We start from the raw sequence: 17,878 nt of genomic DNA on the forward strand, positions 1-17,878 counted from the left end.
ACAAAAGAAGGTGATAAGATGAAAAATACCTATTTAGAGATCTAAGAAAACTTTTCAAATATCAACCTAGTTAAACTATTGAGAGATAACAAAAAAAATATTTTAACAAAACAAAAATTCTTCAAATGAAACAAAATTCAATAATAAGATAAACTTTTTTTATAATATCTAGTAAATGAAAAACTTATTCTATTGAACACTTATTTGAAAGTTAAACATTCTCATGTGAAGAAAATACATAATAAATAAACATATTAAAAAAGAGAATAAATATTCAAATATGAAACATAAAAAATATATAATGAACATAATTATAGAAATGTTTTAATAAGAGAAAAAATATTTGGACATTTGATTTCCCAATAATCCAAACAATTAGAAAAAATAAAAAATAAAATATATATATATATATATATATATATATATATATATATATATATATATATATATATATATATATAACTTTATTAGTTTTGTACTAACTATTTATCAAGGAGGAAAAGTAATGATAAATACGAAGATAGATGGGGATTTTTATTCAATTAGGGACACTTTTGAAATTATAATAAGGAACGAACTTTTGAGGTTGTTGATGCCAAATTTGTGAGATCGCTCATCCGGGTAATATGATTCAATAAAATTCTATATGTTAATTACCCAAAATATAAGATAGATCGTGTTCTGAATTATTTGACATTCCTAGAATTTAAGCTATACAAATGAGAAGAATTGGATTTTTCTTCGATTGTATTAAAATCAAATTGCATTTTTATTTTCAATTGTAAACCTTGTAAAATTAGTATGTTAGTATAATTTACATATTGAACTGTATGATAAAAATCTTGATGGATGCTCCGATCTTACATTTTTTTTTTCAAATTTGAATTCTTCAGCGTGATAATCTTGTTTCCAAAGTTTATCAAAGTTGCTTTATGATCTTAGAATAAGTTTTTTGAATTAAGGAGAAAAAATACTACTCATTTTAGATAGAAAAATATCAATACTTATAAAAATATTTCCATAAATATAATTTATATTTAAGATTGTTGATAACAATATGATCTTGCAATATGTGAGATCATAATTTACTACCCTTTATAGAACTCTTAAAATCTTTATTTTAACATTTCAAATATAAATGAGATTTCATATAGTAATCTATTACTGAATAAATATTTAATTTATCTTAGTCCTTGCTATAACAAATTGGATGTGCTTATATGACCAATGAGTCCTACCTTCAATAGGAAGATTCGTTTCAGAAATATATTTAAGTTACCCAAATAAAGGTTTGTATATTTATTGGGATATCAAATTTCTATAGTGCTATTCGTTTTTATAAATAAATTTTTTTAAAAAAAAGTCAGAGATAAGTGAATAGAATTCCACAAAAACAGTTCTAATATGATGATACTGCTTCAATTCTACTTTGGAAGACAACTTGTTTCTTTCTTGAACACTAAGAAATTAAACTAAGTCGTAAATAAAATCACCTCTCAAGCAAAACTATCTGATTTTGCGAAAATTAATTTTCATAATCGTTCAAATTTAAAAATTCAAATGTTACTACTGTTCCAGAATTTAACTTCTGAAATCACTGTCATTCATCCAAACATGGCGTGACAAACAAGTCAGTCCTTGATGCTAGAAGCATGTTTCTGATTTCAAATTCTTAACCAAAATTTCAATAAAATTTAGACACAACCAAATTACAGAGGAAAAAAAATGATAGCAATAATATTTTAATGAGAATAATATGAAACCTAAAGAAGCCAAACAAACTATGATGCTCTAAAGATGATGCTAAACATTGCCGTGTCTTGAAACATTATTTGTGGTCACTTTCCATTCCTCTGGCTTACACTTTCCTAACCTGGATATTGTGCGTGGATTGGAACCTCCATATGGGTTGCCTACCACTTTGTACAAGTGCTACTTCTTCTCCTTCCTTCACCATTCCTTGCTTCTGCACATCCAAACCATGCAAATGTGATCATTAACAAAAAGCAAAAACATGTAACATGATCAAGTAACAGAAGAATCTGTTCAGTAGATAGCATCTCCTAAAACAGATTCCGTAATCATCTCCAAAGTATGTTCTATAAGTTAATGAATATCATATTACAGCCACGTGTAAGCTACTGAATCATACATCAAAGTTAGACACAACATTCATAAGGGTCCTTTTTACTTTGATAGGAAAGTGCATAGGAATTGGAAAGCCAATTGTCCATTTAGTGGCACAGCACAAAAACATGTTTGTCATAATCAAGATTAGTTAAAACAACAAATAGCAGACATTTCCAATGGCTTGTTCCATGTGAAGCATTGGCATACATCAAGGGACATGAGATTCAAACAGTAGTGATTAAGTACTCCATGCATGAATAGTCTAAAAGCATAAATCTTGAATGTAAAAGCTACTACCCTAAATCATATGGGGATTTTCAAATCAGTTCAAACAAACATTAACCATGTTACTTGGTACAAGTAATATGAATCCAAGACAACTAAATTATTGTGCACGTCCTCCAAATATTTACCAGCAGAAGGTCCAAGGCTCTTTTGAAGGTTGCTTCAGAATCGTCACAGAATTCCATGTATATGGGACAGACTCCTTGATACAAAGCAAGCCTCTGCTGCACCCTCTTCCTGCATGAACAACAAGATTAGGTTGATAATAAATTAGTCATCAGTCATAGCATAAAAATAGATAAAAAAAAACAAAAAGCAAAAGTACTCTCATTTTTGGAGATAAGTACGCCAGTGAAACATAAGAAACAAACTCGTGTAACTGTTACTTTTAATAGCTTCTCAAAAAGTGGAATACTAGTGATTCATCAAATTTATTTTCTGAAAATCTTAGGACTCTGAAAACCAGAACATTTCATGAGGTGACCAATGAAGAAATTCTGTATGTTGCAGACATTCAACCATGTAGGTTTAATTTTCTTTAAGAAAAAGGTCTTTTAATCAGTAAGAGAAAGGGGACAAAAAAAACTCACTCATCTGTAAAAGCAAATATGGTGCCAGAAGGACGATAGTGGCTCAATAAGATAGCCATGAAACCCGTTCTAGTGAAGACAACAGTTGAGGTTCCAAGGGTGTTAGACATCATTGTTGCATGGTAAGCAAACATCTCACTCATGTGGTTCTACATTGAACCAAAAATAAAAGACAATCAAATGAAGTGCAATGGATTAAATAGAAATTCAACATGGTAACAACATAGATTGCTTAAACCTTGAACACTGGACCAATGTTAGGTGGCATTTGACCACCCGGTATAGTGGCTTCTGTCCGCAATGCTACTGTATGCATTACTTTCACGGCTTTAAGTGGGAACCTGCAGTATCATACATTAAATCATTCTTTTTGGCTCAATAATAAAATCAAAATAATTGCATTACTTTCACAGCATCAACCATGCCCCTGTTTGTTATAAACCTTTGTAACATTACCACAAAAAAGCTCATATTTGTCACAAAGTCATATACATGCTACTACAAACCAAACACAGCATTTTATTCACTTATGACCAACCCTGCTTTCTTTTTGTTAGGATATTTATCCTATTTTATCATCATTATAGTGTGTCAAGGGTTACCCTATTTATCATGATTATATTGTGTCTAGGATTACCCTATTTATCATGATTATATTGTGTCTAGGGTTACCCTATTTATCATGTATTTGTGTATCAATTTATTCTTATAAATAGAAGATTGTGAGAGGGATCAATCAAGCCCTCAAGAATTATTTCTTTTCAATCTTAAGTTGGTATCAGAGCGGGTCGATCCCGCTCTGGTTTCTGTCTCGTAATATATATCTGTCCGGCGCCATAGTTCTTCGTCGCCCGCCGCTGCCCGCCGCTGCCCGCCGCCGGCCACCGTCAACCGCCGGTCACCGTCGCCGCCGCCGGCCACCGTCCGGCCACCGTCAACCGTCGGTCACCGTCGCCGCCGCCGGCCACCGTCGCCGCCGGCCACCGTCGTCCGTCGCCGGCCGTCGTTCACTGCCCGCCGTTGCCGGCCACCGTCGTCCATCACTGTCACAGTTTCCTTCGTCTAAACCCTTAGGGTTTTTTTGTTCCTCGCTAGTACTATTTGTCTTCTTCAGAGATGGCGTCTGGCAGTACTCTTTCCTTCTCTGGAAGTCCATCAATTACCTCCGAGAAGCTAAATGGAAAAAATTATCTATCATGGTCTGCTGCTGTTGAAATGTGGTTCCTTGGCCAAGGGCATTATGACCACCTTGAGCGAGATGGAAGCCATGTGCCTACTGAAAAAGCTGATCAGTGGAAACAAGCAGATTTCCAGTTGTGTACCCTGTTATGGCAATCAGTGGAACCCAAACTTCTTGTATCTTTGAGGGCTTTCAAAACTTGTCACTCCTTTTGGAAGAAAGCCCAAAGCATTTATGCCAACGATATTCAACGTCTCTATGACACTACGAACAAGCTTGCATCTCTTAAAATGGCAGACCATGATATGGTGTCCTTCATGGCTGAAGCCCAATCTGCTGTCGAAGAACTTAGGATGTTTTTGGAAGTAGATCCATTAGAGGATATCAAAAAGAAACTAGACAAATTTTACATGGTGTTGATCCTTCGTGCCCTACATCCCGATTTTGATCATCTCAGAGATCAACTTCTAACTAGTCATGAGGTTCCCTCTATGGAAACATTGACCACTCGCCTTCTGCGTGTCCCGGTATCTCAAACTCAAGAAGCGCATGAACTAGTGGAACCATCTGTCATGGTTGCCACACGAGGAAGAGGAGGACGTGGCACTAGAGGAGGAGGACGAGGAGGTCGGGGACGTACTCAATGCACATATTGTAAAAGGATGGGTCATACTCAAGAGAATTGCTACTCCTTACATGGTTTCCCTTCCAAAACCGCCAATATTTCGAAGACTGAAACTTCCACTTCGAAAACTGAAACCTCCACTTCTATGTTTTCTGAGGATGAATATCAAGAGTATTTAAGGTTAAAGTCTAACAGCTTGGCACAACCATCTCAATCTCCCAATACATTAACAGCCTGCGTTTCTCAATCTATGGAATGTCAAAATTCATGGGTAATTGACTCAGGTGCTTCTGATCACATTTCTGGTAATACCTCTTTGTTCTCATCTATTTCCTTTCGAGAAAAACCTCATTTCATAACCCTTGCAAATGGATCTAAAACTTCTTCCAAAGGAGTCGGTCATGTTTCTTTGTCTCCCTCCCTCAATCTCAACTCAGTCCTTTTTGTCCCTAATTGTCCTTTTAATTTAATTTCCTTAAGCCAGTTGACTAAAATGTTAAATTGTTCAATAACCTTTGATCATAAATCTTTTGTTATACAGGAGCGTGGTTCGGGGAGACAGATTGGAGAAGGATATGAAGCTGGCGGATTATACCATTTTGGATCTCGTCCAAGGGTGTCTTGTGTTGCTGCTCCTAATCCTAAAGTGCTACATGATCGACTTGGCCATCCTCATTTGTCCAAATTAAAAAAGATGTGTCCTGAACTTAGTGGTCTCCAAACTTTAGAATGTGAGTCATGTCAATTAGGAAAACATGTTAGATCTTCCTTTCCTAAAAGGTCTCAATCAATATGTAATTCTAGTTTTTCCATCATCCATTCTGATATATGGGGACCTAGTCGTATCTCCTCCTTTGGTTTTAGATATTTTGTTACCTTTATTGATGAATATTCAAGATGTACTTGGGTTTATCTTATGAAAAATCGTTCTGAATTGTTAGTTATCTTTACATCCTTTTTGAATGAAATCAAGAATCAATTTGGTCAAGTAATCAAAATATTAAGAACTGATAATGCAAAAGAGTATTTCTCATCCTCCTTTTCTGCCATCTTGAGTTCCCATGGTATCTTACATCAGTCTACTTGTCCTCATACACCACAACAAAATGGTATAGCAGAACGAAAAAATAGACACTTGGTTGAAACTGCTCGTACCCTTTTGCTTGGTGCCCATATTCCTGTCCATCACTGGGGGGATGCCATCTTAACTTCATGTTATCTTATTAATAGGATGCCCTCCTCCTCTCTTGATAATAAAGTCCCTTTCTCCATTTTGTTTCCTAATGATCCTCTCTTTCATACATCTCCCCGAGTGTTTGGCTGTGTATGTTTTGTTCATGACATGTCTCCAGGTCTAGACAAACTCTCCGCTCGCGCTCTCAAATGTGTCTTCTTAGGCTATTCTCGACTTCAAAAAGGATATCGGTGTTACTCTCCTGAAACTAAGAAGTATTACATGTCTGCCAATGTCACATTCTTTGAACAGACTCCTTACTTCTCTCCATCTGTTCAGGATGTTTCTATCCTCCAGCAAGTCCTTCCTATTCCAATGGCTGAGTCAAATAGCTCCACTGTCTCTGTCATTCCAAGTCTTGATCACAATCCTTCTACACCTGTTTCTCCACATACTGAGATCATCCCACACAGGGCCTCAATGGATAGTCCACCTCCCCAAGACAATGGTGAATCTCCTACTTCAGATTCTTCTCCCTCGTCACCTCCTCCCACGCCTCCTGGTGCAAATGATTCAGCATGGCCTATTGCCCTCAGAAAAGGTACTCGTTCCACTCGGAACCCTCATCCCATTTATAATTTTCTAAGCTATCATCGATTGTCGCCCTCCTATTTTTCTCTTTTATCCTCAGTGTCCTCTGTTGTTATACCCAAGAATGTGAAAGAAGCACTTGATCATCCTGGATGGCGACAAGCTATGATTGCAGAAATGCAGGCTCTTGACCACAGTAATACTTGGGAGCTGGTGCCCCTTCCCCCAGAAAAAAAGGCGGTTGGTTGTCGATGGGTGTATGCAGTTAAAGTTGGCCCTGATGGTGAAATTGATCGGCTCAAAGCTCGGCTTGTTGCCAAAGGTTACACTCAGGTTTATGGTCTTGATTATTGTGACACTTTCTCTCCTGTAGCCAAGATGACTACTATTCGTCTCTTCTTTGCCATGGCAGCCATTCGTCACTGGCCACTTCATCAATTGGATATCAAGAATGCCTTCCTACATGGTGATCTTGAGGAAGAAGTTTATATGGAGCAACCTCCTGGGTTTGTTGCTCAGGGGGAGTCTGGTATGGTATGCAAATTGCATCGATCTCTATATGGCCTTAAGCAATCCCCACGTGCTTGGTTTGGAAAGTTTAGCTCCATTGTTCAAAAATTTGGGCTAAAACGCAGTGAAGCAGACCATTCAGTTTTTTTATTGTCATTCTTCTCTCGGGAAATGTGTTTACTTAATAGTATATGTTGATGATATTGTCATTACAGGAAATGATGCTGTTGGAATATCTCAACTAAAAGAGTACTTGTGTAGACATTTTCAAACCAAGGATCTTGGAAGTCTCAAATACTTTTTAGGCATTGAAGTAGCGCAATCAAAAGATGGAGTTGTAATCTCCCAAAGGAAGTATGCTCTTGATATATTACAAGAAACAGGCATGATTGATTGTAGACCGGTAGACAGTCCCATGGACCCAAACCAGAAATTAAGGACAGAAGAAGGTGAATTATTCTCCGATCCAGAGAGGTATAGGAGGCTGGTTGGCAAACTGATTTATCTCACTATTACAAGGCCAGATCTATCCTTTGCAGTTGGAGTGGTTAGTCAGTTCATGCAGGCTCCATGTGTTGACCATTGGAATGCTCTCATTCGCATTCTAAGGTATGTAAAGAAGGCTCCCGGGCAAGGATTGTTATATGAAGATAAAGGAAGCATTCATGTCTCTGGGTATTGTGATGCAGATTGGGCAGGTTCACCTATTGATAGACGGTCTACAACAGGATATTGTGTTTTTCTGGGAGGAAACATTATTTCATGGAAAAGTAAGAAACAGAATGTAGTAGCTCGATCAACCGCGGAAGCCGAGTATAGGGCAATGGCATCATTAACATGTGAACTTATATGGGTGAAACAATTCCTTCAAGAGCTTAAATTTTGTGACATCCATACTATGAAGATGTATTGCGACAATCAAGCTGCTCTCCACATTGCATCAAATCCAGTGTTTCACGAGAGGACTAAACATATAGAAATTGATTGTCATTTTGTTCGTGAAAAGTTGTTGACCAAAGAAATATGTACTGAGTTTATTGGGTCAAACGATCAACTCGCAGATGTATTGACTAAGTCATTAAGGGGTCCTCGGATTGAGTTTATTTGTTCCAAGCTTGGTACATACAATTTGTATGCTCCAGCTTGAGGGGGAGTGTTAGGATATTTATCCTATTTTATCATCATTATAGTGTGTCAAGGGTTACCCTATTTATCATGATTATATTGTGTCTAGGATTACCCTATTTATCATGATTATATTGTGTCTAGGGTTACCCTATTTATCATGTATTTGTGTATCAATTTATTCTTATAAATAGAAGATTGTGAGAGGGATCAATCAAGCCCTCAAGAATTATTTCTTTTCAATCTTAAGTCTTTTAATACTTCTAGAATCTAGTGGGAGCAGGAGCAGTGAGAGGAGACATATGGTTGATATTGACTCCTCTTCATATCTGACCTGATATGCTTCCTATACGTGTGTATGTAAAAATACTTGTATTATGGTGTCTTTGGGGGACTAACAGAGGCGATATACAAAAAAAAAGTGGTTTGAACCGAAAGGATAAATGGTTCCACATGTTACCAGTCCCTAACTTCCTAGACCAGTTGGACACTTGGGGGGGCAGGAAAACTATTTACTTACTTTCCATGAGCTGTTTCTCCAGACAACATTATTCCATCTGAGCCTTCTCTAACAGCAATTGCTATATCTGACACCTCTGCTCTTGTTGGAGTTGGGTGAACAATCATGCTTTCTAGCATATTTGTTGCCACAATAACAGCCTTTCCCATGCTTCGACACAAGTTGATTATCTCTTCCTACATTAACAGGCATTACAATTGTTAATATGAACTCAACTCAGTTGACATTTGTCCAGCAGAATACATGATACTGATAAAAAACTAGCATTACTATAGATCCTTGGTTATTAGGTAAAAGCAGTTTACCTGCAAAAGTGGAACCTCTTCGATAGGGAGCTCAGCACCAAGATCTCCTCTGGCAACCATGGCCTAAAAAAGCAAGAAGGCATCAACAATCAGTACAGAAATTATATTAGTTAGAACCACTAAGCAAAATAAATGAAATATAAAAAACGCAAGCCTAATAAAAATAATGTCATGAATAGGTTAGCACCCCATCAGATGCTGTGATAATCGAGTGCAAATTTGGTATAGAGTCTGCACTTTCAATTTTTACAATGACATGTATATCAACACCACTTCCTGCAGCATTGAATGAGAAATTCATCATATATATAATCTAAATACACAGCAAACTAATCAGATATATTTTAAATTATTTTAGATATATACTCTTCAAATAATTCTTCAGTTCATGAACCACTTCAGCATCCTTAACAAAGGAAACAGCGTAGAAGTCAACTTTGTTATCAACTCCAAACTTGATATCATCCCAATCCTTCTCTGCAACAAATGAATGTGAATATTAAGTCCATAGGAAACCACCATAACATCAATCCCCAGTAACTACCCTCCCACCCAACTGAAGCACACAGAGATATACACTAGAATATTGTCAAGATTGAAATTAATAATCTGAATTCTGACCAGTGATTGAAGGCAGTGTAGCACTTTTTCCTCTAACATTCAAATGTCGCCTAGACTTGAGCTCTCCTCCATCAACAACTTCACATTTCACAGAATCCTCTGTCTTAGACTTAACCACCATAGACATCATACCACCTACATAACACATTAAAAAGTAAGGAACATTATATTTAAACCAAAAGTTCAACAATTTTAAGTGCAAAGGACAAGTGTATACTACTATAAGAGTGTTAAATAATGGGTCCAAACCTTTTTCGGATCCCAAATAGTGGGAACTTTACCCTTGTGAGTGTCAAGTAAGTTGCTTATATGTTATACATTCTATCTAGCCTATAATATTCTTCTTTGGAATAACATCAGCCTTGCATCTTTCAACAGTTTAATTCATTTAATAAGTCAATTCAAATTTATGTAACGGAGCTAAACAGCATCCCATTATCCTGCGCAAATCATCAAGAAAGATGGAAGGCAGCATAAACAGTGTTATCACTTGTTTGTTTGCAAACCTGATGAAAATATGCAATACTTGAGTACAAGCAAATGCTTTCATGATTAAGGCCTTAACCAGAACAAGTTTCTTGGATAAAAAAGATTATCAATGTATCTCAAAAACAAATTATAGCATAATTTCACCACCAGGTGGCCTCAAGTGGCAAATCTCTGAGAAGGCATTAACTCTGTAACGACCGAGATTAATCCCCTATCGCAAAGAAAACTTTTTAATGAAATTTAAAATTATATGCATATATCACCATAATGTTGGAGTGCTAATTTATCAATCCATGAGTAAAACAAAAAGTTTGAGGAATTTGGACACTCTAATTGATCGGTAGATAAACATCATACCATCAACAAGAAGCATATCCCCCACTTCCACGTCATTGACAAAATCATCGTAGTTCACACTAACACAATCTGCAGTTCCAACACCTCTCTGAATAGTAAAAGTGAATTCCTGCCCAGGATCCAATATAATAGGTTGTGGCAAATCCCCACTCCTAACTTCAGGACCCTGAAAATGAAGAATGATAAATATTAAGTAACACAATCAAATACTCTTGATTTGAAGAGTAGGATGCTTGGGAGGAATTGTTCGCATATGATGCATAATTGACTTTGTGTGAAACAGCATATATCAAAAACTTAGAGAGAGATTTTGAAAGGGAAAATCAACTACTCTCAAATTTTATGAAATCAAGCTTGAGCTCTTATTTATAGCTTTAATACAATAAATCAATCAAGAGAAAAAGCTGACAGTCTAATAAGCAGTAGTCAACTTAACCTAATTGCTAGCTAGTCATAATTGCATTGCCAAGTGCTAAAATTCTAAACACGAGCTAAGGATTGCTCTTGATCCTTTAACGGTAGAATACTTTGTACTGATTAGCTTTAAGGGCTATGGTATAGGTAAAGAGGTTAACTTTCAGAGGCAATGTGCACTCTATGCTATTACTCGGAGCACAAAATAGAAGAATAGCAGTATATCACTCATATTTTTATCAATATTTTAATCAGAGTTAATTTTTTTATCAGAGATTAACTATGCACACCCCTATCCAGGATTCATACCTATGCTATAAAACCTAACTACAAATACATCGCATTCTCCATTGTTAAAGAAAGAGTATAATTACACCCACCAAATTATGAATAACTGGCTGTATAACAACGTTAAATAAAATTTACATGACAGAGATTAATGGCACATGCTTCCATATTAAACTATAGCTATATATGTAGCATAATAAGTCAAAGTCCTATCTCTTAGCTATTTAATTATGATTCCCAGAGCAGAAACTAAAGTAAAATAGTTATCAGCAGTCATTATCATAATGGAAAGTGTCACAACAAAAGGCTAAATCATTGCAGCTCCCTCCACATCTGCATCATCTTGAAAGCAGTATAACAATCCCAAAGTTATTGACCAAACTATATTAAAAACAGTTAGTGACTGCATTTGTCCAAAATTTCCCACAATATCAAGGATCACAGGAAATCGGAACCACTACCACAATACAAAACCTTGAATCAAAGTAGACAAAAGTAAACTTTTAATTTAGCAGGTACGCCTTCTGATTACCATGTCCAATACAAAATTGTCACGAAGCAAATATACAAGAACAACAAATCCCTGTCCAAAAAACAAAAGTGAAAACAAGATGTTTGAGTATAGAACTAACCAACCTTGGTGTCAAGCATGATTGCAATCACATTGTCCTTGCTTTGAGCATTATATTCCTTAACCAAGTCAATGACTTTCTGATGAGATGCATGGTCTCCATGAGACATATTCAATCGAGCCACGTTCATCCCAGCCTCAGCCAGCTTCCAAATCATTTCCTTCGTATTGGTAGAAGGTCCAATGGTACACACTATCTTTGTCTTGCGCCTAAACGTGGGCTTCGACCACATCCCAGCCGAATTCTCCCCGAATGGCTGCACCCCACGTAAATGTTGCAAATGCTGCTCAATCTAATCACCACGATACAAAATGGGTCACAACAATTACCCCCGGAAAACCCATCCAATGAAAAAAATAGAAAAACAAAAGCAGGAACCTTTGGGTCATCTTCGGGTGACACAGGGATGACTTCAGAAGGGGCAGATTTCCTTGCACTGATCTGAAAGCTTCGGGGGGCGAGTTGGGAGCGTTTGCTATTGTTCCCATGGGAAGGTAACACCGTGGAAGCAAAAGATGGAAGCTTTAACAGGTTTTGAGACCTGTCACGTGCAGATCCAGAAGAGGGACATAAAAGGGAGCCTTGAATGGAACGTGAGACCGCAACCTGAGCCATAGTTAGAAGAAACGAAATATTGTTTGGGAGAGGAAGGAGGGAATGAGAGGCGTATAAGAAGACGGTGAAGGGAAAATGAAAGTTTGGAAAAATCGCCGCTATGTTTGACGGATATTCTGAGGAGGCGGGACAGGGGCAACTTGTTAAGGAGGCCTAGTTCGTATCGAAAAACAATGAAGACTGTACTGTGTTTGTACCTTGTTCAAAGTTTTTGAAGTGGAAATTTAATTAAAAGGAAAATGGTTTATCTTTCTTTAAACATGGGGATAACCTACTTTCCTACTCACTTTTTACTCAATTTATTTCAACTTGTAAAATAGTAAATAATTTGTGTTAATTAACAAGTAAAACTGAACAACTTTGAACAAATGCAACAACAAAGAGTATTTTTGGAAGAGGAATTTTAGGATCAAACCTTTTTTAACTTGTGAATTTGTCTGAATTTGTCAACTTATTTAGAAAACAATGATCAAATATGTATAAAATTAAAGTCTTCTTTCAATAAATTAAAACAATAATAATACAAATTCTTTCAAGACACATTACGACCATTTTTAATTTGAATTGGTTATTTAACTAAGACTATCATAATTCCAATAATGTATGTTACTAATGTATTTTATTAATTCTAGTTTTATCAACCATTTTTATTAAAATTTTAGCTAAATTCATTGTTAATATTTAATTTCATCTAATTTAATTCAATACAAATAAATTTCTAACTTATTTTTAATTTTTGTATATCCTACATCTATGTTTTTAACCTAAGTCTTATGTTGTAATTAAATTATTCTTTATCAACAATAATCTTTGCATTTTTATTTTTCTTTATATATTTAATATGTTGTTGCAAGAAAAGTCATGAACAACTTTGAACAAATGCAACGACAAAGAGTATTTTTTGGAAGAGGGATTTTAGGATCAAAACTTACTTGAGCATCTGAATTTGTCTAAATCTGTCAACTTATCTGGAAAACAATAGTCAAATATGTATAAGGTTAAAGTCTTCTTTCAATAAATTAAAACAATAATAATACAAATTCTTCGGAGACATATTACAACAATTTTCAATTTTAATTGGTTATTTAACTTGGATTATCATAATCCTAATAATATATGTTACTAATGTATTTTATTAATTTTGGTTTTATCAACCATTTTTATTAAAAGTTTAGCTAAATTCATTGCTAATATTTATTTGCATCTAATTTAATTCAATATAAATAAATTTCTAACTTATTTCATTTTTTATATCCTTTTTAACCTAAGTCTTATGTTATGTTATAAATAAACTATTCTTTTGTCAACTATAATCTTGGTTTTTTTATTTTTCTTTATATATGTGTGCCGAAACAATATGTAATGTGTTGTTGCAAGAAAAGTCATGATAAATATTGTTGATGTGGTGGAGAGAGTGATGACCATGGTAGTCTAGACATCATAGTCAACGACGAACTTGAGGAGATCACAGATTTAATAGTAGGAAAGGACTTAGTAATGTCCTTGAGCATGACCTCATGGTGTGTTGCTAGATCTTTTATGTTTTTTTATCATTTTGGTGTAATTTTATATGCAATTTCAAGAATGGTGCAAGCTTTAAAAAAATTTCGAGATTGGACAAGTTGTGTCAAGTTATCATGACTTCAAAACGAAGAACTTGTGTCATGCTAAAGTGACTTCACTACGAATGAACTGAAGTTATGTCATGTTGACACGACTTTTGTTTATAACGAAATAAAGTGAAGTCATGTCATGTTATGACGACTTTAATTTGAAATGAACTGAAGTTGTGTCATGATGTGACGTCTTAATGAAATGAAATGAAGTCATTACATATCTAAATTCATCATGATATGGTACAATTTTAGTTCATTTCACTATATAACTGAAGTTATCTTAAGTTGTGATGACTTGAACTTTTCCATTGAAATTGTCATGACTTGATATGACTTCAATCCATTTGTAGTATAGTTTTAACAATATTATCATGAAGTCACTTTAGCATGACACAACTTTTTCATTTTCAAGTCATGCCAAGTTGGCAGATTTGCCCAAGCTCAGAAGTTTTTAAAACTTGCACCCTTATTATAATTTTATAATGAAATTACTCTAGAATGGTAAAAAACCTGATTTTGATGGTCTAGTCTTGCACTATAGTTTTAAAAGTCATATAATATATCCATTTTTTTTAGATGCTAAAACATTTCAATATTTTAACCATAGCAAAGAATATTAAAGTTATGTCATGTTGACACGACTTTTGTTTATAACGAAATAAAGTGAAGTCATGTCATGTTATGACGACTTTAATTTGAAATGAACTGAAGTTGTGTCAGGATGTGACGACTTAATGAAATGAAGTCATTACATAACTAAATTCATCATAATATGGTACAACTTTAGTTCATTTCACTATATATATATATAACTGAAGTTGTCTTAAGTTGTGACGACTTGAATTTTTCCATTGAAATTGTCATGACTTGATATGACTTCAATCCATTTGTAGTATAGTTTTAACAATATTATCATGAAGTCACTTTAGCATGACAACTTTTTCATTTTGAAGTCATGCCAAGCTGGCATATTTGCCCAAGCTCAGAAGTTTTTAAAACTTGCACCCTTATTGTAATTTTATAATGAAATTACTCTAGAATGGTAAAAAAAACCTGATTTTGATGATCTAGTCTTGCACTATAGTTTTAAAAGTCATAATATATCCATTTTTTTTAGTTGCTAAGACATTTCAATATTTTAACCATAGCAAAGAATATTAAATTTTGATAGATTAATAACTTATACGAGTATGGAAGATGAAAGCAAGCCATTTAAGAATTTTAACTGGGTTGAAAGCCCAAGTTTCAAAAAAAGTTGAACAATGGCTTTCCATTTACCCTTTTAAATCATGTATGTCTATAATGGTTAGATAACTAAAGGAAGGACATTTTCTTTCCAAAGTAACATGCTTTAAAATCCAAGATATCTCAAGCCTTAGAGGCTAGTGTGTTGTGTAAGGTTGAAACAATGTTGTCAACCTGAGACAATACCACCTCAGCACGAATATCTCTATCATAACAATAATATGCATCTTGGTCCTGTTGGCATCCCAAAATAAGATTAATATGGTTAGTCAAGGATTAGATAAACAAACGAAGTTAGAAAAATCCTAACAACATAGGAAAAGTCTTGACCTACATAATTTAGGCTTATCTAGGTAAAAGCTCACAAAGGTACTACAAATAGGATTGTTCATGATGTAAGAATTACTCATTTAATATAACATTTATTGCTTTTATACACATATACCTGACTTGCATTGGAGTGTCTTTACAAATATTTCGATCATTGGAACATTGAAGAACATCGAAGAGAGAGAACCTTTCAGCTTTGTAGTAGGATAACTAAATACATCTAGGATTAAAAAAAAGATGGTTGAGAATTGTTTCTTGTGGACATGTCCCACGACCACATTTTATTAGAAATAATAATAATAAGAAGAAGAACTTGAGTTTTCTTCCCCTTTTGGTTATTGAGCAATTAGCTAATTAGTCTTCAAGAATGACAAATCTAACAAAGAAGGAAATAAGATTAGGGAGGGAGGTGCAAAATCTGATGGAATGGAAACGGATTGGAGTTGCAGACACCACGAATGAGTGAAAGTGGTGTGACATAAGGAGAATGATAGGAAATGAGAAAGTAAGGTTAGGATTTATACTTTTTACTTACGGGTAAAGTTGGGATTTTATAATTTAAAAGGGTGTAGAAGTAATAGTCATTAAAAATCTTGCCTCAGTTTTGGAGAAGGCCAATTTAGACTTTTTTCAGTTTTGGGCTTCTTCACGCACCTCGCTTTTTCTTCCTACATCCCAAAATTTTCTAAATATCATAAATGACCTTCTTTGACTTTGAGTAGTAAAAACATAATCACCCTCTCTTTTATTATTGGCTTAAATGCTTACTTCGTCCTCATGTTAAGAGGTGAATTTTTGTTTAGTACCCGGTTTTAAAAATGAAGACATTGGGTCCCTATGTTATGAAAAGTGTATGAATAAGGTATTGTCCGTTAAGTTGACAGCAACGACGTTAAGTCCATGCTGATGTGGTCATACTTTTTCTCTTTTTTCTTCCGTTGTCCAGCTTTTTCTCTCTCTTGTTTATAACAACGTTAAGTCCAAAACGACGTTACTTTGTATTGCTTATTGATTTGGGGGACAAAATTTTAGTTTATAGGTGAAACAAATTTATAATTTTGTAAAAGGTGAGATCTATAAAGGAAATCACTGAATTTTGAGGATAAATATCGTATTTCAAAACCAGGTTTAGGAAAGCACTAGGTTTCGAAATCTGATTTTGAAAAGCACCAGATTTTTGAAAATCGATTTAAGAGTCTACCAGATTTCGAAATTTAGTTTAGGAGTGGACTGAACGAGGGCTACGTTTGAGCTTAGGTAATCTCGTGGTCCTCACGTAAGACCAAGTTTGTTGAGAGACATATATAATGACTGTCGTGTGAACCAATAGTAGGAGTGTGTAGTACAAGCTTATTTGTTGCATCTTGTTGGATGCACAATTTTCGTGAATATGAGTGCCACTTACGTTCGTGTGTCCTACTTAATTGTCTTTAGAGATCTGCATATGTGACAGATATGAATGGGGAGTTGTTGCACTTGCACACCTGTACAATCAGCTTGGAGATGCTAACTTTATAGAGACAAAACAATAAGGTAGCTCATCCTTATGTTATTCATGATATTGAAGATGATCGACCGAAAGTCTAATGCCTTGACTTCACCGACATCCCTTAGATGACATTCCAATGGTCAAGAGATTAAAGTCAAGATTTATGTTATCAATATGTAACTAAACAATGTTTATGAATTTATGTAATGAAACAGTGTTAATTAATTTTCCTTTGTCGTCATTTTAAGGCACTATTAGACGTATTATGATCATCTTAAAAGGATGATTGATTTTTGTGATGTGAGTGAGGACATTGTACCATGGTATCGGACTAACGAATTCAGATAACTCGTGAGGCATCCAAGCAACATGCCCTCAACAGTAGATGAGGTCACAATGTACGAGGCAAATGTTCATCTACATATGGATAATATTGTGTTTATTTAATATTTTGTTGAACTTGGTTTACTTACATGTATTAGCAACGTTTTTATTATGTTTTGAAATTCGTTTAATGTTTCTAACTGAACAACTTCATTTTTATTATTTGCATTTATATAAAGTGGTTACGTAATACAAACATCAGTCTTGCAGCAAGTCTACATAACTAGTATTCACACCTATCAACTATACAAGTGTTTGCATCATACTCACATAAAAGGAGAACGATGCCCGAGCCTCGGGATAACAATAGGTAGGTGATATAATATTCACCATTGGTTTAGGATAACCTTCTTGTAAATGAAC

General features: G+C 34.9%; 1 protein-coding gene across 1 annotated transcript; it reads right to left on the bottom strand.

Moving 5' to 3' along the window:
* Nucleotides 1-1,577: 1,577 nt before the first annotated feature.
* Nucleotides 1,578-12,643, bottom strand: PKP-BETA1 (plastidic pyruvate kinase beta subunit 1). Its single transcript, XM_088112287.1, has 12 exons — nucleotides 12,215-12,643; nucleotides 11,841-12,128; nucleotides 10,503-10,668; nucleotides 9,657-9,791; nucleotides 9,402-9,512; nucleotides 9,223-9,311; nucleotides 9,036-9,098; nucleotides 8,731-8,906; nucleotides 3,244-3,346; nucleotides 3,006-3,154; nucleotides 2,544-2,652; nucleotides 1,578-1,966 (listed from the first exon to the last, which is right to left on the bottom strand). Exons 1-12 carry the CDS (start codon nucleotides 12,449-12,451, stop codon nucleotides 1,859-1,861), a joined length of 1,734 nt encoding a protein of 577 aa, XP_087968413.1. The 5' UTR covers nucleotides 12,452-12,643; the 3' UTR covers nucleotides 1,578-1,858.
* Between the last annotated feature and the right edge of the window lie 5,235 nt (nucleotides 12,644-17,878).

Source organism: Vigna umbellata, chromosome 4 (assembly GCF_029865625.1).
Source record: "Vigna umbellata cultivar VRB3 chromosome 4, Vumbellata_1.0, whole genome shotgun sequence".
Lineage (NCBI taxonomy): Eukaryota > Viridiplantae > Streptophyta > Magnoliopsida > Fabales > Fabaceae > Vigna > Vigna umbellata.

Excerpts from the sequence above, each read along its gene's own strand:
- PKP-BETA1 (XM_088112287.1), bottom strand. The coding sequence starts at position 12,451 with ATGGCTCAGGTTGCGGTCTCACGTTCCATTCAAGGCTCCCTTTTATGT. Across the intron at positions 8,907-9,035 it reads AAGAGGTTCCACTTTTGCAG|GAAGAGATAATCAACTTGTG; the intron begins GTAAACTGCTTT and ends CTGTTAATGTAG. Across the intron at positions 3,347-8,730 it reads GGAGAAACAGCTCATGGAAA|GTTCCCACTTAAAGCCGTGA; the intron begins GTAAGTAAATAG and ends ATGATACTGCAG.